General features: G+C 38.6%; 1 protein-coding gene across 1 annotated transcript in view; it reads right to left on the reverse strand.

The window, feature by feature from the left end:
- mthfd1l (methylenetetrahydrofolate dehydrogenase (NADP+ dependent) 1 like) overlaps nucleotides 1-23,825 on the reverse strand; it is a 41,083-nt gene that overhangs the window by 9,526 nt on the left and 7,732 nt on the right. Inside the window, exons 11-22 of the mRNA XM_077553418.1 lie at nucleotides 23,641-23,814; nucleotides 23,410-23,546; nucleotides 22,087-22,133; nucleotides 21,698-21,805; nucleotides 21,490-21,564; nucleotides 19,486-19,588; nucleotides 19,225-19,301; nucleotides 18,001-18,141; nucleotides 15,082-15,150; nucleotides 10,096-10,207; nucleotides 1,949-2,088; nucleotides 1,327-1,368 (exon numbers count right to left, since the gene is read on the reverse strand). Of these exons, the coding sequence (XP_077409544.1) occupies nucleotides 1,327-1,368; nucleotides 1,949-2,088; nucleotides 10,096-10,207; nucleotides 15,082-15,150; nucleotides 18,001-18,141; nucleotides 19,225-19,301; nucleotides 19,486-19,588; nucleotides 21,490-21,564; nucleotides 21,698-21,805; nucleotides 22,087-22,133; nucleotides 23,410-23,546; nucleotides 23,641-23,814 (1,225 nt within the window). The remainder of the gene's footprint in view (nucleotides 1-1,326; nucleotides 1,369-1,948; nucleotides 2,089-10,095; nucleotides 10,208-15,081; nucleotides 15,151-18,000; nucleotides 18,142-19,224; nucleotides 19,302-19,485; nucleotides 19,589-21,489; nucleotides 21,565-21,697; nucleotides 21,806-22,086; nucleotides 22,134-23,409; nucleotides 23,547-23,640; nucleotides 23,815-23,825) is intronic.

Raw genomic sequence — 23,825 nt, forward strand, 5'->3', positions numbered from 1 at the left:
AAGTTGCTATATAAAGCAAAAAAAAATAAAAAATCTGAAGTTTGCAAGAAAAGTTGTAAATTCACAAGATCCTTTTTTTTTTTGCAATTTAAGTCTCGTAAAAAAAATGCAGGAGTATGTCAAAAGAAAAAAGTTGTAGTCAATATATTAGATACATACAATCATATACTACTATGTAGTTTGTTGTCAGTGGGACCCTAAATCATCCTTTGTGTTCCTATTGCAATATCCTACAAACAACATATTTTAGAAGTGTGTATGACATGTGGCTGTCTGGATTAGAATGCCAAGCACATGAACAGCACATCGTTACGCCCACGTTTGACCATGCAAATCCAATCTGAGTGTGTCTCCGTGTGTGTGTGTGTGTGTGTGTGTGTGTAGCCTTGCAAGCAGAGCCACACAGGTCTCATAAATTCATTTCATTCAGCTCTGTTTTGCCCCAACTACTTCTGGTTCTCATTACAGGCTTGACGATTAAGCGACACTGCTACATTATTTAGTCAGCTGAATCTGCCCTCAGTGCGCTTGATCCCAGCCAGATAAGGAGGTGCGCACGCACACACCTAAAGGATAACACCAGCTCATTACCGGAAAAGCACGGTCAAAGTTGGTTTCAGCTGTCAATCAAGTAACTACTGTTTATCGCATTAGCGGGCAAAATGAATTGATTAGATGTTAGCGTGATAGTATGTGAGAGCCTGTGGAAGGATGGAAATACATTTAAACGTATTGGCTAATACTTTTAAACATATTTATATGCCCAAATGTAAATACGCTCAAACGTACGTGCAAATACATTCGAAAGTATTTGCAAATACTATATATCTATCCATTTTCTTAACCAATTTTAAATACATTTAAACGTATTTGCGAATATGTTTGAACATCTTTGCCGGTCAAAAATATTTACTCCACATTGGCAGGTCCACGCTTCCATAAAGAGCCAGAAACAAAAAAGTGGATGCAATGAAACGTCAAAAATTGCAGCCCACAAAAAAATGGCCAAATTCAGTCTAATTTTAGTTTTGGTCTATGTACTAAAGTCACAATGCAATTATACCTCTGTCCACACGAGTGAAAAGCTGTTTTGCTAACTGTGCATGTGTGAAAATGTCACGGGTTCACCCAAAAAACCCCATCTCGCAGCTGGTCTGCCCAACTACGTTACATAAATGGACAAATGACTGATTCGTAATTGGAGTCTTGCTTCGCCTAATTAATTTAAGGGGCTACAATTAGGGCATCCTGAAAGTCACGCCTAAATGCAAGGAGCAATTTCAGACAAAAAGTAGTTAATTTTTTTTTATTTTTTTTTATAAATACCTCGTTGATGTATTCTCTTGGAAGTGGCACGCCGGCTGATACCTAAAAACAGAAATAGTCGAAAATGTAATGAATTTGAGATACATTTTTATTATGATGACTTCAAAGATCTGTCAAACCACAACAATAGCCCAAGCAAATGTCTCAGAAACACAATGCTAGATGTAAGTAGCTTGCTTCAAACTAATGCAAGCGAGAGGTTTGTGTGCAATGCGCTAATCTTTACAGGGGATGACAAGTTGCAACTTGCAAGCCTGTGTGAAATAGACATACTGCACGTGAGAAGTGAATCAAATAATAGCAAAGTTTCTACATTTTAAACCCGCTCTAATCGGTTCATCTCTTAGTCTGACCGGACATCTGTGGCGCATTTGGATAGTTTCCCGCCGCGGGCCCATAATTCAATCTCTCCGTGCTTGCGTGCATTTAATCTGTTGTTATTGCAGTGGGATCTACATGAAGAAATGTTCAGTCCTCTCCCAAACTTGATTAGGCAAAAGTTATTCAACAGCATGCCATGGCGTTTTGGTAACTTCAAATACTGCCACATTACATGACTAAAGGCTGTTGACAAGATGCCAGTGAGCAAAATTGACAGAGTCAGCGTGCTGTTGGAACTTACATTGGGACCGCCGCCGTGCATCTTCAGAGCCCGAACGGTCGCAACCAGCACCACCACACTGGGCCTCAAGCCTGAAGTCCGACATTTAATGTTGAAGAACTTCTCCATCCCGATGTCCGCCCCAAAGCCGGCTTCGGTCACTGCAAAGTGCACAATATTACTTTCCTGACCTCCATTAAATTGTATATCCCTGCCCTGTCACAACTCTCGCATCTTCTCACGCACTGAAGGATGCAAAGAATGGAGAATCTTTTTGGAGACGTGCTGGTTGATGGTCTGGCCCACACTGACGGGGAAAACTCGTAGCTTGAGTTTGAAATAGACACGTTCAATAACACTTCGTTTTTTGACGAATACCAGCATGTGTATTGACATCGAGTACTCACTGATACCGCTAATATTTTTTAGTTAACAATTTTATTTAACAAATGACAAAATATGAGCAAAGAACTTTCTTTCTGACGCAGATGATAATTCACCGGTGAGTCAAATTTACACGATGTCAGATTTATTTATTTTTACTTAAGTATCAGTGGCTAGTATACTTCTCCATCTATATTAGCTCATTTACTCCCAGCCATTTTCACAGAAGCAACCCCCTTCGCTCCCGACTGTTTAATTGGATTTTGACTGATTTTGCAAGGCCTACAGAATATTGTGTTTGATCGCTATCAAAACACGGAACCTTCAAAACAAAGATTAGTCTCTTCTTTCATCAGAATTTTTTTTTTTTTTATCTGTTTCCGTTTTGCAGCAATATTAGATTATAGCATTAGAATATAGCTAAGTTTCATCATTATTCACAAATCTGTTTAAAACACTGGGGAAAAGAGGTTGTTGCAACATGGCCCTTGTTGATCTCTTATACTCTGCTACCACCTGCCTGCCGTTTTTGTAATTACTACCATTGCTTTAAGCGTTCTCTTGAGTACAGAGGCTGCATACTCTAGCATACCCCCCCCATTAAAAAACATATAAATAAAATAGAATGCATTTATACATTTTTGGGAGCAAATGAGAATGTAGCAGTTATTGCACTTCCCATGAGAAGTTAGCATTAAGCTAGCAGGCTTAGTTAGATTAAATTATTATGGTTTAGTATAAAATGTATGAATTATTCTTTTGTTTTATAAGTCAATTTCACAGTAAACTGACAACTACAATGTTAGCATATGTTTAGAGTGAGTGGGAGGGGTAAAAATATCCATAAAAAGTTTTGTGTGTGTGTCTCACTATATATATATATATTTATTTGGAGGATAAGAGAAGTATTTCTGTGTGGTGAATGATGTTTCACAGTGGCCTCAAAGAGTCTCCGATAAGGACGTCCTTACCACCCAGCTCTTGAACTGAGCCAGGGAAAGCAAATATGTAGTCCACCTGGCACAGCGGCCTTGTTAAGATAAGCTTTCCTGTTGTGTGTTGGATGGCTCGACATGCATGCGTGTGATACTAGAACAACATTTGCTTGTCTGACCAAATCTTGAACTAGTACAGAGGGTGTATTTAAAAGCTAAAAGTTTTAACAGACCTTGAGTTTGCCATTTATGGAACATTTTCTCATGAGAAGAAAAGTGGTATTGGAAGTGGTACCTTAACTTACGAGCTCCCCAACTTTTGCGTTGTTGTCTATGCTGCTAGCTAGCAGATAGACAAAAAATATATATATATATACACAAAGTACAATGCTTACTATATTTAAGTCTTAGTGAAGGCCTTTGATAAACTTTTATTGATTTGAATCAGAAAATCAGTATTAGTTTAACCTATCCAAATCAAATCAAATCAAATCAAATCATTAGAATGTGCCATCCTTAAAGCTACTGGATGCAGAAAATTTAATTTCGAATCGCTACTGCCACCTGTGGCCGAAAAACAAATCTGCATTTTCCCATCTTTACATACACAATGCGCACATGACGTCACATCCACAGACAGAGGTCGGGAAATTCAGAAAAATCTGAAAACTATTGACCAGAGATTTTCAGGAGTACCCATTGTGAACAGCTAAGGTGTTAATCTACTAATTAGAAAAACAAAGTTTGATATTCACAGTACAACATGAAACAGCCGCAGGGCTTGACATCAATTTTAAAGAAACATTAGCTGAAACGGTAAATACAATATTTTAATCGTTGCATACTGTTTCCTTCCTCTCCTTTAGTCTACCAATTACCATTTATTGACTTTATCGACTCTTTGTGACCACCAGGCAAGACGGAAAAACCCCCTTGCAAATTCATCATGACTTCCCTCCTGCTAGTCACAGGGATAGCGGGTTGATCTTCCCACGTACAAGATAAGTGAATTATGCATTGGAATATGTCATGTTTTTGATAGAACTATTAAATAATAAACTTTTTGAGACTTGTTTTAAGGACAAGGCATCAAAACCTGCTGACTTCCAAAAGTCATCATGTACAGTTTTAAGCATGTGGGTAGCCCCTATGTAAGTAATGAGGAAACAACTAATGCACTTAACATTTCAAATTGAATGAATGTGATCATGATGATGTGCATAGGAAGCATGTTAGGAAACAAAGCAAATTAATGGGTGTGATTTGGTTACATGGCAGCACGGTGACCTAGTGGCTAGTAGGTTAGAGTCCCTTCACTTGAGTGAGTTAGCTTCCTCCCACCTTCCAAAAACATTGGGACGGCATGGATCAAAACCTGGTTGTGGTTCGAACCCATGCCATTGTGACCACGTCGAAGTATCCTTGAGCAAGATACTGAACCCTCAGTTGCTCCTGATGCTGCGTCAGAATGAGTAGTCGAATGTAAAGCGCTTTGAGGGCCTTGTAAGGTGTAAAAGTGCTATATAAATGAAATTTAATAATATAATAAATATAAAATACAAATTTACCATGGTTCTGAGATCAACTGAAGGCTGAATTATATGGAGGATCAAAACTGCCAAAATACAAAATAAATAAATAAATGGCTAAAAATGAAAATAAAAACGGATATAAAAAATATAATTTTAAAATGAAATCCCAAAAAAGAAATGGAAATAAAAACAACAATATAATTTTTTTATTTATATATATATATATATATATATATATATATATACACAGTATATACACCGCGCTGCTCAAAAGTTTGTGTGTATATGTTTTGTTCTTTTTATTTCCATTTATATTTATTTTTGGGGATTTAATTTTCAAATTATATATATTTTTTTACATCCGCTTTTATTTTCACTTTTAGTCATTTATTTATTTATTTTGAAATTTGGCAGTTTTGGTCCTCCATAGAATTGTCCATTTGTGTGAATGTGAGCGAATGGTGGTCTGTGCCCTGCAATTGGCCGGCAACCAGTCCAGAATGCATCCCCGCCTCTCGGCTAAAGTTAACTAAGATAATGCTAAAGAAAACGGATGGACGGATTGGATACAAGACATTTGCATGAATATGTGAGTGCATACTGAAAAATGTAACCAACTAGACTTAAATAGAGCCCACACGATAAGAGCGATAAAATTGCGTGGGTGGGTCAACAAATTAAAATCACATTCTTGTTAACATGATTACAAGTTATTAAAAGGGTCAGGGATCAGATTTTTCCATGAAAATTAAGATTGCTGCACAGTGCGATCCAGCCTCCCACTCGCGAGGAGGCAACCCAAGAGGATGTCATGCGGAAACACTTGCAAGCTTCCGTCTCTGTGCGATGACCTTGAGCCATCCCCAGAGACAGGATGGTCATGACAGCGGATGGTACGAGGGGGAAAATACAGGCACAGTGTTGGTTTTACACAATTACCCACATCTACTTCCTGTTAGGCCAGCTTTCCATAATACAGTGTTACCCCACTATACTGCAGTTCATCATTTGCACCCACCGCTATCCGATCGTTGATCAGATCGACGAATTACAACATTATGTCCGATCATAAAATTAACAAAATGCTTTGGCCAAGCTGATTTAGTCCATCTGGTCGGTGGAAAGACTACACGTAAGTCAAAGTATGTATTCATGATCCTGTGCGATCAACAGGATCAGATTTTAACAAAAACAATTTCTCTAAGCCCACATGATTTGTCTTTTGATATAGTAGAGGGAAGATCCACATTTATACTAGAGATATCTAACAAACAGCTGTAATAGAGGAATCAGCCTACAGAACTACTCCTTTTTAGGTCAAGATGACTTGAAAACAATAATACAGAGCCTGATGAAGCACGGCCATGAATTTTGGCACCCCCCCCCCCCCCCCACCATTCACATATCCTTCAGTGAGTTCATCAAGAGTTCATTTTTCAGAGGGGAACTCAGTTTTACAGAGGGTTTACACTACAACAAATATCATCTTTACGTTGGTTTCAATTGTTGTTTTTGAGCATGTTTACTACATGTTTTTGTGGAAGGTGTCGATTTGGGCCAATTAAAGACCTTTTAAATACTGTGGGAAAATCTGGATAAACACTGTAGATCAACTAACTATATTTTTGGTGTGAAGCAGCAGTTTTACCCAGTAAGTCACTAACGTTATTGTTTATTACATTTTAAAATATATTGTATACTTTTATATTACACATTTTTATTGAGATTTATACTGCATTAGTACTGTCATGAGAACAATGCAATTCCCCACCTACTCGCTTGTAACACATTTAAATTGATTCAAAACACAATGTAAATGTATTTGAACATTACAAAAAAGCGAATGTAATGGAACTACTTATTACTGTCTTGCGGAAAATGTTACAATATTCAAATCCACGCTGAAAACAGTTCTATTGTGCTATGTATTGGACATCTGAAATGATTTCATCCGCACTCGTCAAATATAATTGAATAATTTTTATGAACGTAGGAATGATCTTATCTGCCTTTTATAAATTTGATGTAATTTTTCATTTAAATTTGATCAAAGGCACTTTGAATTGACTTGTGTACAAACTGGTCCTCTACATCAGAGGGATGACCAACTGGTGGCGGCCCAGGACCACACACTGAGTGGCCCCTTGATTAACTTAACTTTTCAACAACAAACTTTTTTTTTTAACAAACTTACCCAAAATATTCTTCAAAAACGCTGATAAACATTCAATATACGCTTCCCACAAAAAAAATGGGTTAGATAGAGAAATAAATCCCAGAAAAAAAGGGGATTTTTTTTTTTTTTTAATTTATGTTAAAAATAAATAATGAGAATGTGCATCGACTGTAGTTTTAAGTTGTAATATCACCATTCATCACTAGATGGCAGACTGTACTGCCCTGTGAAAAATTGAGGCCCCTCCAGCATTTAAGTTGCTCATCCCTGCTGTACATATACATTTGCTTTGCCTTTAAACATGGTGGGTGACGGTGAGTGTGCGTGAGAGTCTCACCATGTGACAATGCTCATTTTGTTTTACTGTTCTCCTGTCATTCAGTAAATAGATGAAAAACGTATCCACAAATATGATTGGTACGACTAATTTTGCATAAAAGAGAACAATAATTCTTCCAAGTATGAGTGAAGTGAAGTGAACTTCTTTATATTTTATTTTCTTCTTCTGATGTGTACAAGTCAGTACTGTATAACAATGTGAAATAAAAGATTGTCTCAACAGTATATAACCTAATGATTCATAAAGATATACTTTGTCGATAATTATAGAAAAAAAATACGTACACAACTAAGAAGTTATTTTTTTTTGTGGTTTAGAAGAACAACTCTTCCCTTTTTTTCTGACAATTGAATGAAATGAAATTGAAAATACCAACTTATTTATACAATGTCACTCTACTTCTCTTTTAAAGAAGCGCCTTCATCTAGTTTATGAACCGTTTAATGACCTGTTTATTGCCTTTGTCACAGGTGTCTTTCACGGTTGGGCTGTTTTTGTCGCAGTGTCACAATAATCCACACCTCAGGAATTATTTTAAAGGATTAAAAAAGGGGGGTTGCGGATTTTTGGGAAGGAACATATGGTATGCTCAATGTAGAAAATTATTTATTTTAAATGACCCCATTTGCCCCTGTTTTTAATGTCACACCCACTTGACAAATATGGTTCAAGATCTGTCAACTTGTTTTTGTCATAGACAAGAAACATTCCCATGTCACGCGATATAATTAACTGATTTCGAGCGCTGCCTTGTTTTGGTACATGAAATCATATTTCATCCTCCTTTTGAATGTCGTGGATATTAAGGTTGAGAGCGGCAAACTGATGGGAGAAGGGTGGGAGTGGAAGGAAGAGGGTCATCGTGCATCCCAGCTGCTGTGGGGGGGAGACGGGCGGGAGGTCGAGTTCCTTGCATACCCGAGTGTCGAATAACAAAACACGCAGACAGGTAGGGCTCGATGACATCCTGCTTAATTTAGTCCAGACACAAATATTTTCTTGATCCAATTAAAATGAGTGAATGCAAGGGCAAATGGAGCATGACCTTAAATGACACCCAAAAGCATATTTTGTCTATCTGGGGCTGATTGAAAAAACAAATAAATTCACTATCGTGGACGTTTATATTGGTCAACTCGAATCCAACCATTTATGTGCCGACGGATATATTCAACAAGTGTGTTTTTAATGAGTAGGAATGGAAGAGGGTCTCGCCCAGCTTGTCTGTAAAATTCAGGCTTAATGACTAACAGATCTCTTTAGATGGCGGCGCATCGCTTTAGATTCGAGATTGGTGCATCAATTGTATAGAAAATAACAATTAGGCGGTGAATCTTTGCTTATCATCAATCATGATGGCGAGAAATGCCAACACGATGGAAGCCAGACAAGTTTAGGAACCTTACGCTTAGAGTTCGTATACGTATAGCAAATGCCATGTAAAAAAAAAAAAAAACACTAACATTTAATTTGAGCCATTTGGTGAGTCAGCATCTCTTACTTTATTAAATTATTTTGCCATCAAAAGCATTTTCTCAGTCCAGTTTTTGTTGATTTGAGGTGTCACAACAACACAAAAATATTAGCGTCAAAAGACAATGCTCTGCTCAACAGGTTTTGTTTCCAGAAACAAAAAAATGTTTTCTCTGCTTTTTGGTCCGAAACCAGTGTTGAGACCAATCCATGTTCTACTTCTGATTACTTAAGAACAGAAAACGCTACTAACAAAGTTTTTTTTTTGGGGGTGAAAGAAGAGCATCTCCTCTGTTGTGGTTTGTTCAATGCTTATATATTGTATTGTATTCTTTAGTCTAAAGATCAGTCAAAAAGCTCTGAGACGGCTGGCAATATAGGGTACCACTTTGAAAATTACTGGAATCGAATGCTTTGTTAAGTATTTTTGTAAATATTGAATTCAATTCATGTAAATTTAATAAATCATCGGTGCTATGTGAAAAACACTAATGTCCTTTTTTTCCCCTTTGTTTGACATTTTTGGGATGTCTGCATTCAGTTTCATCCCAAAAACATAAAAAAATAAAATAAAATGGACAGTAGTGTTTTTCACATAGCAGCGACGGAATGTTTCATTTTATGCTAAATCACATTAAGTTTACTCTAACCTTGCCATATGTTTCACCACATTACCACAGGGCCTCAGAAGGGAGGGTTGGAAGGAGGTTGACTGATGGAAAACAAGTGTGGAAGGTTTTTTTCTTTCATTTTTAATGTGAATTCCAGTGTTTTGAAACCCGACTCTTTGCCCACACTGCCTACTTCGCACAGCTGACAGCCTGTGGCAAACGTGTTAAAGTATTGTTTACCTGTTATTGCTCACACAAGGAAGCTTAAAGCATACATATAAAAAGTTAGACAGTGGTTGTGAAGGCCTGCCAACACACATAAACACATTCCAAGCATGTTTCTGCTGCCAAAGTAAACGTAGACAACAAGAACAGATGGATAGATGGGTAGATAAAAATGGGAATATACGCATGTATGCCTTGGCGTTGAAGGGATTAGTGTGGCTTACTCCAGAATTCCTGAGGCTCTTAAAATGATCAATTTACTTCCTTCCTCTCTCCGTTCTGTTTTTATGCAATCTTTCCACTTATTTCCTAGAAAGCTCCACCAGATATGGATGCCAGACTAGCAGAAATGAATGTGGGCCAAAGGTTGCATGAGTAGGGAAGTCATTCCAAGTTTAATCGCTAGAGTGCATTTTAAATGTGATTCCTTGTCTCCGTCATTACGCAGGCTACGGATAATACTTGATCTGTATGCGCGCAGTGTGCGCTTACCCACAAAGCCGTCCCGTCCGACCAACTTCAAAGCCAGCTTGTCTGCAAGGACCGAGGAGTTGCCATGGGCGATGTTGGCGAAGGGCCCGGCGTGGACAAACACTGGCGAACCCTGCGACAATGGAGAGGGGCACAAGCGTTTAGTCGGACAGCGTAACCAACAGCAACTCGCCCTGCTCGGTTTAAATTGGAAAAGACCTTTTCTTTCATGTGACACCTCTCAAGGACAACATTGGTGACAAGTGCCTCAGTGTGGGCTGGCAGCACATACGGTGCATAAACAGTGGCTTAAAAAAATATGTTAAAAGGGGCCTGACTAACAAACTGTGCCGGCCTTTTTTCTCGTGCTGATTAATGAAACAGATGGGTGGGAAACCCGCGGCGTGCAGGTCATAAAAAGGCCCACAATAACATTTGATGAAGGCTGCCATGCAATTCAAACATGTTTTTAACATTTACTGCCATTGACAATGAAGTTTTTTCAACAGTGATGGGTGGGCGAGTGAAAATAACTATCCGCTCCAAGTGCTCTTCTATTTCCAGTTCCTGTTCATAAAATGGCCACAAGAGGGCAGCCAATACTGGTATCGGCCACCATTGCGAGTACCCAAACCTTGAAATAGGGCCTGGTATCGGCCCAGTACCGATACCTGCTATCAATACTCACCCATCCCTAGTTCGGTATTTACAATTTCACATTCTCACAAATCCCCCCCGTTATTCAGTTAAACACTAACCTATTCAATGTTTCTGTGCTTATGCCGAAGCAGTAAAAATGAGTATTGAGAACTTTGAAATCATCTTGATGATAAGGAGCTGTGTTGAAATGACCTAAGGAGTTTCATTTAGACAAAAGTAGTGCTTTGTCACAATCCTGTGGAATCTTGATGCCACTGAATTAATGTTGAAGTTAGCCGAGGAGCTTCTTTTAGAAAAAAAAGTTGTGCTTTTTGGGGGGCATTAGCATACAGTACTTACTTAAATGCCCTCACACTTAACAGCTCCATTCCAAATTTGTTTTAATTAACTGATGAGTGAACTATAAAAACTCACTGTACTGTATAAACAAAACAAAAAATGGTATTGTGACTTGGGAGTACAAAAAAAGCGAATGATTCCAAAAAACAGCCTGCGTTTTGAAAAACAAAAAAACTAAACAAAATGTATGCCACGCTTGTCAATGCAAAATTAAATTGAATCAGATTCAACCAGTGATGTAATCTAATGATGAGGATAATGCTTTGGTGCCAAACGATTTCATACTATAGTGCGCACAAGGCATCAAATAAGAAGGAATTAAATCAGTCTGCTGCACATGAGGAAATTGAAAATACAAATGGGGCTAAGCGATTCATTGTTAGAGTGCGAGAGGAAAAAGGAAGGATGAGAAGGCCACACATGATCTTCTAAGCTTTTGTTTGCATTCCCCGGGCCCTCACACTGTTTACATCAACACTCTCACCTCAGGAGGAGACCATCCCCTTCTTAACAAGTTTCTGACAAATGCTAACAATTTTGCAGACAGTTCAGACACTTCAGTAACCTCATCGCTGAACATCACAGCGGTCCAATGCGCGCAGACCCTGAACTTTGAATGGCTCCACTTGACTGTTTCCACATCCACACATTAATGAAAAGTGCGGTGATGGGAAATGATGAAAGAAAAGTACAAGTGTGTCATTCACCGGATGGATGTGAGGATTTGAGGGGGAAACAAACTGAGGTCGTGAACAAAGCAGGAAGTTAAAAGACCGTGCCGCAGTTTCCTCCTATCCACAACATTAGTATACAGCAGTACTAAGGAGAGTAGAAAATACGTCATCCGATACTGGGCTGGGCCTATTGAGAATAACGCACAGTATGCAGTCAAATATGAAAGCGGCAGCACATGTGGACAGGATGTGTAGACCTACAATGGATATGGTAAGGAAACACACTTTCTACATTCATTCTATATTAAAACGTAACAGGAAAATATAGGATGCTACTTCTTTACAGAAACTACAGTGAACACACAACTTCCATTGGCCCAATTACCTCATTAAAACCCAAAACCGTGTAATTACATTTTTAATACTTTGTTCTTCACTCCCAAAAATGTATACTTTTTTTTTTTTATGTAAGAGCATACCGAAGGCTTTGATGCAGCTTCTGACATGAAGAGGTGGCTTAAAGCAATGGTAGTTATTAGAAAAACGGCCAGCAGGTGACGGCAGAGTATAAGAGATCCCCCAGGGCCAGTGTTTTCAATAGGAATGTGAATAATGATTAAACTTAGCTATATTCTAATGCTAATTGCTGCAAAACGGAAAGAGATACAAATATACTTTTTTTGAATGCCAAGTGGAAGCTGCGCTCACCTAGGCTTCCTAACTTCCGGGAACTTTTTAAGTCGAAACTTTCCATGGGAATTAACGGAAATTTATGAGAATAAATCCACCCTTTTAACTCATTTTCTCCCAAAAACGCATAAATATGTTTACTTTAAGTGTTTTAAGTGTCCCAAAAATGTATTTACTGTATATGTTTTTTATGCTAGAGCATACAGAAAGCTTTGATGCAGCCTCTGAACTAAGAGAATGGTAATAGCGATGGTAGTTATTTAAAAAACGGCCAGCAGGTGGCAGCAGAGTAGAAGAGATCAACCAGGGCCATGTTGAAAACAAGCTGATTTACTCACAGTTCTAAGCAAATTTGTGAATAAAGATGAAACTCAGCTATATTCTAATGCCAATTGCTGCAAAACGGAAACAGATAGAAATATTTTTCTGATGAAAGAAGATACTCTAATCTTTCTTTTGCTAGGTTCCATGTTTTTATAGCAATCGAACACAATATTCTGTGGAACTTGCAAAATCAGTCAAAATCCAGTAAAACAGCCGGGGAGCGAAGGGGGTTGCTTCAGTGAAAATGACTGGGAGTGAATAAGTTAACATATCGCGCGTGTGTGTGTGTGTCTTTATTTAAAATAAAACTTAAATAATTAATTAATCACTTTAGGCTATACTGTGGATGGAAAATTCACACGGCGCATGGAGGCCCCACTGACCACGAAACCAGCTCCCTGACCAGAATGACAGGAAACGGCTCGCACAACAGGACCGCAACGCTTCCTCCGAAAAAACAAGGGAAAAGGGGGGGGGGGAAAGAAAAAAAGTTATCGCATCTCTGCTGCGTGCACGTTCCACTCCCACAGCACCACCAAAAACAGACAATCTGGGACATTCCGAACAAACAAAAAGGATCCCCTAAAACAGCAGCCTCACTGCAAACATTGTGTGCACTGTATGGTGAACAATATGCTGCGGTTTGAGCAGTAAATGCTTTCTAAGGATTTCAGGGAATACTGAAAAATTTCAAAGCTAAATAAATATTAGCCAGGAACTATTTACTTGTGATGGAGTGTTATGATCAAACAATCTAAAAAAATGATCATGAGTAGCAATCTTATAACAATATATATATATTTTATTTTATAATCTAATAAGATTACGAGATAATGTTTCCTTTAAGGCCAACACCAGCAAGAATTTTTGGTTTCTCATTAAAAACCTGAATTTAGGAGTGGCCCAACTTGCTAGTTAGTTTAAGCTGTTGTTTGGCCGTTTTTTTTTTTTTTTTGCTTAATTAGCCAAAATTTATTCATTTATTTTACCAATTATGGTACTGTAATGTCCTTGCAAGTCAATAGGGCCAAATGATTTAGAAAAATAATGTAATTGCGCCAGCCCCCCCCCCCCCCCCCCCTCAATATAGTGATTGCGATTTAATACAAGATTATTTTTTTCACGGTTATAAAGACAAACCAAAAATGTATATGAAAGACAGTCTATCTACCTCAACTAGTTGTTAACTAAGCAAAAACTTTGACTTGCAGTCTTAAGCGTTCACTTTGACAACTTCACCAAATTATACCAAACAAGTGTGGCGTAAAAAGACCAAAACGAAGCAGAGTTTGTTTGTTTTTTCTACCCCAAAATTGCATTGTACTTCATTAAGTCAATTTGAATTGGATTAATTGTTCAACCCTCCAAGTCATGTCAACAACTTTCCACATTCAGAAGTAGCATCAAAGACACTAGAGAGGCTCGAGGGCAAATGTCTATCAGGGAATGACAGAAATAAGTGAGACTTTTCCCACGTTTTAAAAGTCACACCAGATGCTGCCATGATGGACGTTGTCATGCATCCAATTATTCGATTGCAGGATGCCGTGCCGGGGGTAAGTTTCAGATAAATTAAAATGTCTTCTTTTGTGACTTTGGATGCGGCAATTTTACAGGATCATGTAAGAATTTTCTGGCCATTCATCTTACAGTCAAACAGTCCATAAAATAAAAAGCAGACATTACAAGAAGATGTGGTTTTAACGGCCCACTAAAATGAAATTGTGTCTTTTAAGACATCTGTTGTAACGTGAGCAAGACGGCTCAACTTGTAGCGGTCTTCTGCATGCTGCTTAACTGCTCTTTAGATTGAGAGCCAGGGGAGGAAAGAGTCAATATATCATCTATTGAGAGCTCTCCGTGGAACACTTGTCATTTGTCTTGACAACAGAGGCGGGGCCTGTACCACTGCCCTGTTTATCCTGCTGAGATATTCATCAGAGGAAGCTCAGCTGAGGAGGGCACAGCCCACTTAGGACAAGTGGTGACGACTGGATTTCACTTTCCTTTCTTTGGTCCTTCCTCGGGTCTCCTGACGACCTCACGACTCTGGCTGGAAGTGTTCGGTTTAGGTGAACGGTATGGGATTTTTTAAATAGGTTTTAGGTGAACTAATGAATACACACTCACACGCACGCACACACATACAAAATTTTAAAAATAATAATAATAAAATAAAAAATTAATAAAAAAATTAATTAATAAAAAAGAGAGAGCAATTATGATGACATGTCAAATCGGTTAAAATTACCGAATGAACAATACTGAGCTCTCCAGAAAAAAAAAAAAAAAGACAAGTGGTGACGCACGGCGGTCTCACCTCCAGGGTTTGCATCAGCGTGGGCTTGATGGCGTCCTTCATAAGCACGGCCAGCGCTCCACTCACACCCTGGCGGGAGATAGAAACACGAGGTGGGTGGTTCGATATGGCGTATTTGTGTACAAATATTTGTAGTTCAATGGGTTAGCGAACTTAATCAGACCTTCTCTTAACTTTCGAATGCGCATATCCAACTGTGGTTTCAGTACTTTGCTTTGCTGTTCCCTAACAAGGAGCTGAATGGCAAAATTTACACTAGGAGTTTGATCCACGAATTGACCAATACATTTCCAAAGACGTCCACTTCGGTGCCTTTCTGTGACTCTTCTGTCTCTTGGGTGAAACCTGTCAATAATGCACCGTGACACTCTAAGCTCCGTGGCCACTTTCCTCACAGAGCGTTCTATTAGTGATGAGAAAATTAAGCTTCATGAAGCACTTTTAAATGGCACTCTGGGTTTAAAGATGCGGTGGAAATTTGATCAGTTTATATTGCATTAGCCTTAATTTTTGCACCAAGGGCACCATCTAGAGGAGTAAAAATATATTGCAAGTGCTTTGTGAAGCTTCATTTTCACATCACTACGTTCTATTGGTCTCATGTAGTCAAAATATGAACATGATTTCGAGGGCTGTTTAAATACCAATGCTAATTGAATCAGAACATTTATTGGGCCACTCGTGGATTTAACAGAGGTTGCGAGTTTCTCCGTTGAACTCTTCTTTAGTCAACAGCACATCTGAAACGTTGAACAATTGGACAGGTGTGGTCAAAGGTTTAGAGCAACGGAAATGATATAGTGCATTTCAGGTTCATCCTGAGTTTTCACCTAAAAGCCCAATATCTCTAACTTTGTGTCAGTAGGGTAGGTTTACCGAATACAACCAATTTCGTGGGATGGGAGAAGGCGTTGTTTGTATTTGAAAAAAATAAATAAAAATTAAGCAATGTTGTCGATATACACAAGAAAAAAAAGGGAAAACTAGTAATTTTATTTTTGCTTTAAAGCCTATCTGAGAAAAATCCATAGGGACCGAAAAAGTCGGGTAGCTTAGTGAACATGGGTGGGTTGTGGAGTGAACACCAGGGCTGTACGAAATTTAGAACTGAATTGAGAATGACCACTGAATTCCAATTTAGTTCTTGAATTTAAATTGTAACAGGGATGTGATTTGACCAAAGTGAAATTATCTGAAAATTTAGCCGGGGGTCTGGGGGCCACCGGCCCCCCGGAGCTCATGGGTTTTCCGTGTTTTTAAGTACTTTCAATGCACTCACATGACAAAGAAATAGACAAAACAACAGCATAAATTTTCAATGTATATTAAACTATCCCATATAAAATGGCAGTTTTAGTCAACTCAAAATCAGTCACATTCAAAAACATTGGACTGCCTTTGCTTTTAAAAACTATCACTGAGAATATCATCATATCTAACTAATGTGATTACTAAGTTAACACATAAATAATGTTGAAGAGTTGAAATTTCATGAACAAATAATTGTATCATGACCAAATAAAAAAGTAATTCATATTAGAACATACCACAAATGTCTTTGTTATAGCAGAAGATGTTATCTGTCAGAGTCATGTGCATACACAATGAACTACTAAAAAAAAAACAAAAAAAAAAAACGGAAATTTAAAATTTTTATTTTTGGAGATAAAAAAAAGCGGAATTCCGCGAATTAGCGGAAAAATCACATCCCTGTTGTAATTAAAGTGACAAAGAGGAAGCAGAATTGCAATTCCATGAAATTCAAATTCATGAATCATAATGCAAAATTCAAATGTATTTAACAATGAAACTTTACAGTAACTTTAGGCCTATTAAACAAATGAATTGTAATATAAATATTGTAAGGACTTTATGCAATGCAATACTTATAATAATAGTAAAGTGTAGTAATTGTTTTTTATTACCATTAAAAACCTAATGAGATGAAACAGATCATTAAAATTGTAAAAACTTTGAAATTGTTTGCTATGATGGTAGAACAGCACTTTCTTTCCCAGAATACCTTGCTTTATCTAAGTCTTTAAAATGGCTGCGCTAACATTTTGGACATTTTATTTTTTTGAAGCACACTATTGAAATACTCATTCCCATTGATATGTGATGTGAATGAGTTTCTCCGAATTGTATTCAAACTCAAATTAAATTGACCATCCTGTGGGGCGGAGTCAATTCAAATTGAAATTCATTGATTGAATTGAATTCTGGGTTTTGCACAGCCCAGGTGAACGCACATTGGAAGTCTATTAAAACACTAATAATAGTTAAAGGTGCAAAAATAAAAATCACCTAAAAATTGAATTAGGAATTAGTTACGAAAATAGCTATTTATTTGTCTTGAGTGGACAGTCTTTGAAGACCAGTTCTAGAAAAAGGGTCTGTTTCCACAAAGTCAGTATAACCTTAGACGGATTAATGACTTGATTAAGATGTGTTACTAGGTAATTATGTCATACACCGTATTTCCACAGGTCCTTAAGGCTGAAGGTGGTAAAAGACTAATGTAATTGTATAGGGGCGCCTCCTCTGCCCCTGGAGCAACACATGCCGTAGTCCTCCCTGGGAAACCAGAGCCAGTTGACCTTGTCGGCTGGACCTGCTGAGAGGTGCTTAAATGAGATGTTTTCTTTCTTTCTGTTTATCTTTTCTTTCTTTTTTTTTAAGGTACAGGAGCGGCTTTACTATGTTGCTTTGGAAAGTTGAACTGCAAATCAGGGACATCTGCATTCATTGTGAGGCAGACTGTCACAAATAAAGACTTCAAATCAAAATTATAAACACACATGAATGAAATTCACATTTTGCTTGAGGAATGCAGAGACACAGTCATGATTGGAGTGTGTGAGGGAGGGGAAGGATAGTCTGTTCTCACACTGCGGGGATGCAAGATCAAACACCCACCAGGTCCTCTGCGGTGACAGGCTGTCCAGAGCGGCTGGTCCCCACCACCATGTGCGCCAGTCTTTGTTTCATGTCCTCCAGGCTGTCTGCCAGAGCCAAGATGGCCATGATCTCGCTGGCCACCGCAATGTCGAAGCCTGTCTGGAAGTGTGTGAGAACAATGTGGACAACGTAAACCACAAAAAAGGCAACGAGGGGATGGATGCCTAGAAGTTGAATGATGCGCTTTCATGGCGGCTTTGGTGTAAAAATTTGCAGATGAGATGTTATTAAAGAACACAAATCTCAGAGAGACAGAGTTTAAATAAATTATGTGTAACCCTATACTGACTTTGATGAATGCATGTTGTAGCGACATAACTGTGGGAATAAAACGAGCAGTCCTTGGTGTTGATGGCTTTGAACAAACTCATTTTGTGTCACTTTTCTTGACTGATTGGAATCAACAGAAATACAAGGCAAAGAAGAATGTGCCTAGTGGGGAAGTGCAGAAAACCCAAGTTCAAAATGTATAACACAACTTTAACCACATCAATCCACCAACTGACATAATGTTTCTATTCCCTGTCCCCGTTGGAATACCCTCAGGGGCTATAGTGTATCTAGTGGAGGATGAGCCAACTGACAGCGATAAATGTAAGCATATGCTGAACCAGTTTGGAGGCTACGTTAGGTGTGTGTGTGTGTGTGTGTGTCCATGTATCATTTTTCACCTTCTTCAAATATTTGCTTTCGCTTAGGTCTCGCTGGCTTCCTATTGGAGGAAAAATGTTTACGTGCAAGATTTCATTAGCTGTCCTCGCTGCAGAAATATGAGTGAAATACATCTGGGCTTTTTCACAGTGAAGAGAGTGGGTACTTTGGCAGTCATTTGGCAACATAAGAGCCCGACCCATTAAATCCACTACCAACAAAAAATGGCCAATTTTTCTCTCTGTTGTTAAGTTAAGCAAATACTAAAGGGCAAAGTATTGTAAAACAATCAAATGTTCTGCCTGTAATTCATATTTATAGTGGACCAAAAAATTAAGTTATTTTATTCATTATTTTCTTTAATTAATTGGCCAATTAATCGTTTAACGGAATATTATTCTGCCAAATAAAGTAATTGACCCAAAAAAAAAAACTTTCTGGGACCAAGTCAACATATAGGTGATCATCTTTTTTGGAGATCCGCAAAATACCTGTATCAACGTTCACTGACCATGTAGTAAAAAGACAAACCTCTCTGATTTGTCCTTTTTCTGTGCTGGCCTGCCCGACGGTGATCTTCCTCAAAAAGCGGTCGTTTGTATCAACCACTGGAAACAAAACAAAAAAGAGGAGAAACAAATAAACTTTTTTTTTTTTTTTAAATACACATACACAATCACAGAATCAGACAATGGGGAGTCTGCTTCTATCTAAAAATGTAAATGTTGTTACAGTGTATTAGTAGTTATAGAACACGGTTTAATTTAGATATGAATTTTTTTTTTTTTTTACCTCTCTGCCAGGTGATCTTGGAAGGATCGAGGTCAAGACGTACAAAAGAACTGACTTCCTGGGGCGTGAGAGAGGCAGGGTCGCTTTTGTTGATGCCAAGTCGCTGGAATGAGAAGATAGGAGGCATTAGAAGAAGCTGTGGCGCTCCTATGCATTGATAAAACTACTCGACTTGGTGTTCAATAGTTTTATTTGGACACTTGTCTCCTATTGCAATGTTTAAATGAAAGAAATAGTACCATTCCAAAAGTGGGTGGTGTCATAAAATGACCATCACCTGATAAATGTTTCACAAGTACTCCCATCTCTATCTCTGTTTATCTCTTAACTCTTTCACTGCTATGGACGTTAAAAGACGTCAAGTAAAAACCTACGGAGGGCCGCCAATGACGTTACAAGACGTCATCCAATTTATTTTTTTTGAAACCGGTGGAGGAAAGCCTTGGCCAGCTGTGGTGAAAGTTTCAAACAGATCTAGTTAGCCTAATGACTATTTTTGGCCCCTAGATGGCAGCAATGACTCTCTTTTGACAAGATTGGGTAGGCGTCAGTAGAAGACGTGAGGCGGAGCTAGAGGGGACAATGGCTGGGGAAGGGAAGAGAACATGGCGACCGGTTGCAAGCAGCTCACGCTGGAGCAGTTTTTTTCAAAGACGAAAAGCATCGACCAACGCTAAAGAGCACATTGATGACGACGATGATCATCATCGATGATGATGATGGTGACTCCGAGGTTGGAAGCATTGACGCGGCAGTAGAAGACGTGAGGCGGAGCTAGATGGCTGAAGAAGCGAACAATGGCGACCGGTTGCAAGCAGCTCACACTTGGGAATTTTTTTCAAAGACGAAAGGCATCGACCAACGCTAAAGAGCACATTGATGACGACGATGATCATCATCGATGATGATGATGGTGACTCCGAGGTTGACGCCGAAGTTGGAAGCGCTGACGCGGCGGCTATGACGACGTCATAAAGGTTCACGGGGTAGCGATGCTAACACCGGAAAACGCGGAGCACAACCGAGCACGCTCAGGCGGACGTTCAATCGGACGACGAAGAGTGCCCCGAGACCAATGCATATTCATCGGAGTAGTGGGTACAGTCTGCTACTTGCTATTCCCCGGAAAAAAAGGCCGTCAAGTGTAACGTCTGCACGCGAAACGGACAATCGAAGTGAAACGTATCTGTTGTGCAAATCCTGCTCCGTCTGCTTGCACGCAGGAGAGCGTTACAAAAAGAAAAACTGTATTTGAAACATCCACATAATTGTAAATAGTACCACAGTTGCACACATTTGTAAATAGTTTGCGAAATTGTTTTGTCAAATTGTTACACTGTTGAATGGAAATAAACGTATTTTGCAATCTAAAAACACTTTTTCATTGTTGGTGGTAAGTGTTTTACAGAAGTAAAGCACTGTTTAGGTGTTTGTGGCATCATTCATGGACAAAAAGAAGTGTACAATTCACTAGAGTGCATGAAATAACATCATTTCACAAAAAGCTCGTTTTCTCCGCTTTTTGTTTCAAAACAGAGCATTTCAGTGAAACTAACCATTTTCTATTGTTGATTACTGAAGAACGGAATAAGGTAGCTTTTCTGATGAAAGATGAGAGTTCAATCTTTCATTTGGTAGTATGTGTGTTTCCATAGTCCAAACACAACATTTTCTGTGGACCTTGAAAGATCAGTCAAAATGCTTAAATCGGCTGGCACTGGCGACATCCCGTTTCTGAAAACGTCTGGCAGTGAAAGAGTTAAAAATAATTCATATTTATAGTCCTTATTGAGTAACTTTCCACGAATTAGAATACTTTTTTTTTTTTCTAGGAGTTAATTAGAATACCAATGGTATCACAATAAAGTTAAGACATTCTTCAACATAAAACTCTGGGCTCATATGAACTTTTGTGCTCTTGTTGGAAGGACGGGAACAGCTGGACAATTAAAGACAGGATAACTGAGGACCCCTAGTGGGAGCAAAACAGATGATCCCACTTACGCGTAGCCTTGCAACCTGGATGGGTGAAAATCTTCTCACTCCATTGACAGAAGGGACCAGTCTACTGTACAGAGCCTTGGATCAGACAAACAAGACAATGAGCTTGAGGCTACTCACAAAAAGTTAAAGATATTGAGCTTTCGTGTTAACTGAACTTGACCTCTTTAAGTTTTGAATGCAAGATTATGTTGCGAAATGATCATTATACCTTGTCCGATTGGGTCGCCTCATGAAGCATCCTGGCATCAATGGCCGCTGCCACCAGGTTGTTGGCAGCAGTGATGGCGTGAATGTCACCCGTGAGATGGAGGTTGAACTAAAACACAGGGATTTAGACAGTGGCCTTGCCAGCAGGCCTCGATACCATCAAAAGCAACAACCTACCTAAATTCTTATATTTGTTTCATGAAAGTATATTACTGTATCCCCAACAGTCCATTCTCTTTCTTTCATAGGGTTTCTATTATTAGATTTTGTGTAAGATAGAAGCTTGCTTGTCTCATGTGGATGCTTAAACCTGTCAACCTTCTAGACAATGTCACTTTGAAGATTTTTTTTCTTTCTTTTCCAAAGCAAACACTAATCCTACTTTCCTACCTCCTCCATTGGGATGACCTGAGCATATCCCCCTCCTGCAGCTCCCCCTAGACACAAAAAAAAGGAATAGCACAGTGAGAGGCAGACAACAGGACAGGGACACACAAAGACGGAGTGCTGAGCACTGGACTCCGAATGAACTTCTGCCCACATGACGCACAAGAATTAGGGTATGAAATGCTAGCTTCATGCTGACAATAGACACAAAAATTTGATACGCTCTCAACTGGCAAATGTCTATGATGGCTTTGTCAAAAGCACAACTGTGTAGTCATGTGGATGCAAAATTAATGTTCTAACTAAAACGTAAAAATTTTATTTTCTGATTTTACACAAAATAAGGCCCTTTACCGACAATAATGTAATTGGTTTACTTTATATATAAAAAAAAAATAATTTAAAAAACGTTTTTAAATTAAACCATATAAAGTGCCATAACATTATGTACACAAATCACAGTAAAATAAGATTCAGTAAAAGAGCTGTATTTTTTTTAAATCTGCCTTTGTGCAAAGCCAAAAATGTTCAAGTTTGATTTAATAATAATCATATTAATAATAATGATTAGAGCCCAATCAGTCAGTTTGGCCATCTTGAAATTGCTCCATTACAGTTGTTAGTAATCTAGACTTAATAAATAATAATGTGTGGCCCCCAAAAATGTCTTCAAAATTCAAACCCCGAAGCCAGTTTCACTTTAAGACATGACATTTTGTAGACATTTAGTAAGCATGCTTTTTATGATGAGCAGACATATAATAAAGCCGAATGATGGGCGAGTAAAGTGATATCGGCCATTATCTTTTGGCCGTTTCAGGATCGGGAACATAAGGCACACATGTCTGACGGATGCCCTTAAAGAATGTATTTATTTATTTAAATTACATTTATTGCAGGTTCCTTACAAAATATGTATTCTATGAACAAATGGGAAAAATAGATAACAGAAAATCGCTATTATTTCTATGCAATTTTAAGGAAAAATGCTACATTGTGATATATAAAGTAGGTCTTTCTTTAAAATTATCTGTCATTGTTTTTAGGTTTTTTTTGGGGGGGGGGGGGGGGTTATGAATCAAAGGTACTTGTGGTATTGGTATTTGGTATCAGTGACTACTCAAAAATTGTGTACTCGAACTGGTATCAATCAGCCTGAAAAAAAGTGGTATCGAACATCCCTAATAAAGTCTCAAAAAGTTAGGCCTGAAAAGACCATTTTGGTTTTGAAGCTGCCATTTTAGCCAATTTTAGGGATGAACTGAACTACACTAATTAAAGTCATCTTGACTTTGACACCTTTGGCTTAAGCCATGTACTGCTTACCTTTAACCCCAAAAGTGGGTCCCTGAGAGGGTTGTCTTAGACAGGCGAAAGAGTTGAGCTTCAGGTGAGCGGACAGTGCCTGGACTAAGCCGATGGTCACGGTGCTCTTCCCTTCACCAAGTGGAGTCGGAGTTATACTAACGGAAACACACACAAAAAAAAGACAGTTTAGCTTCACATGTCTCAATGAGTGATGGTAACACAAATCAAAGCATGATGAGATGAACTCACCCTGCCACCAGGACGTATTTGCCATCAGGTTGTGCTTGGAGGCGCTCCAACAAGGAGAGGCGGACTTTTGCTTTGCTCCTGCCGTAAGCTTCGAGCTCTTCTGGCAACAGACCGATCTCCTCTGCCAGCTGCTCCACTGCCTTGGGAGTCTGAGCTCTGGAAATCTCAATGTCACTGGCAAACAA

This window comes from Vanacampus margaritifer, chromosome 19, assembly GCF_051991255.1.
Source record: "Vanacampus margaritifer isolate UIUO_Vmar chromosome 19, RoL_Vmar_1.0, whole genome shotgun sequence".
Lineage (NCBI taxonomy): Eukaryota > Metazoa > Chordata > Actinopteri > Syngnathiformes > Syngnathidae > Vanacampus > Vanacampus margaritifer.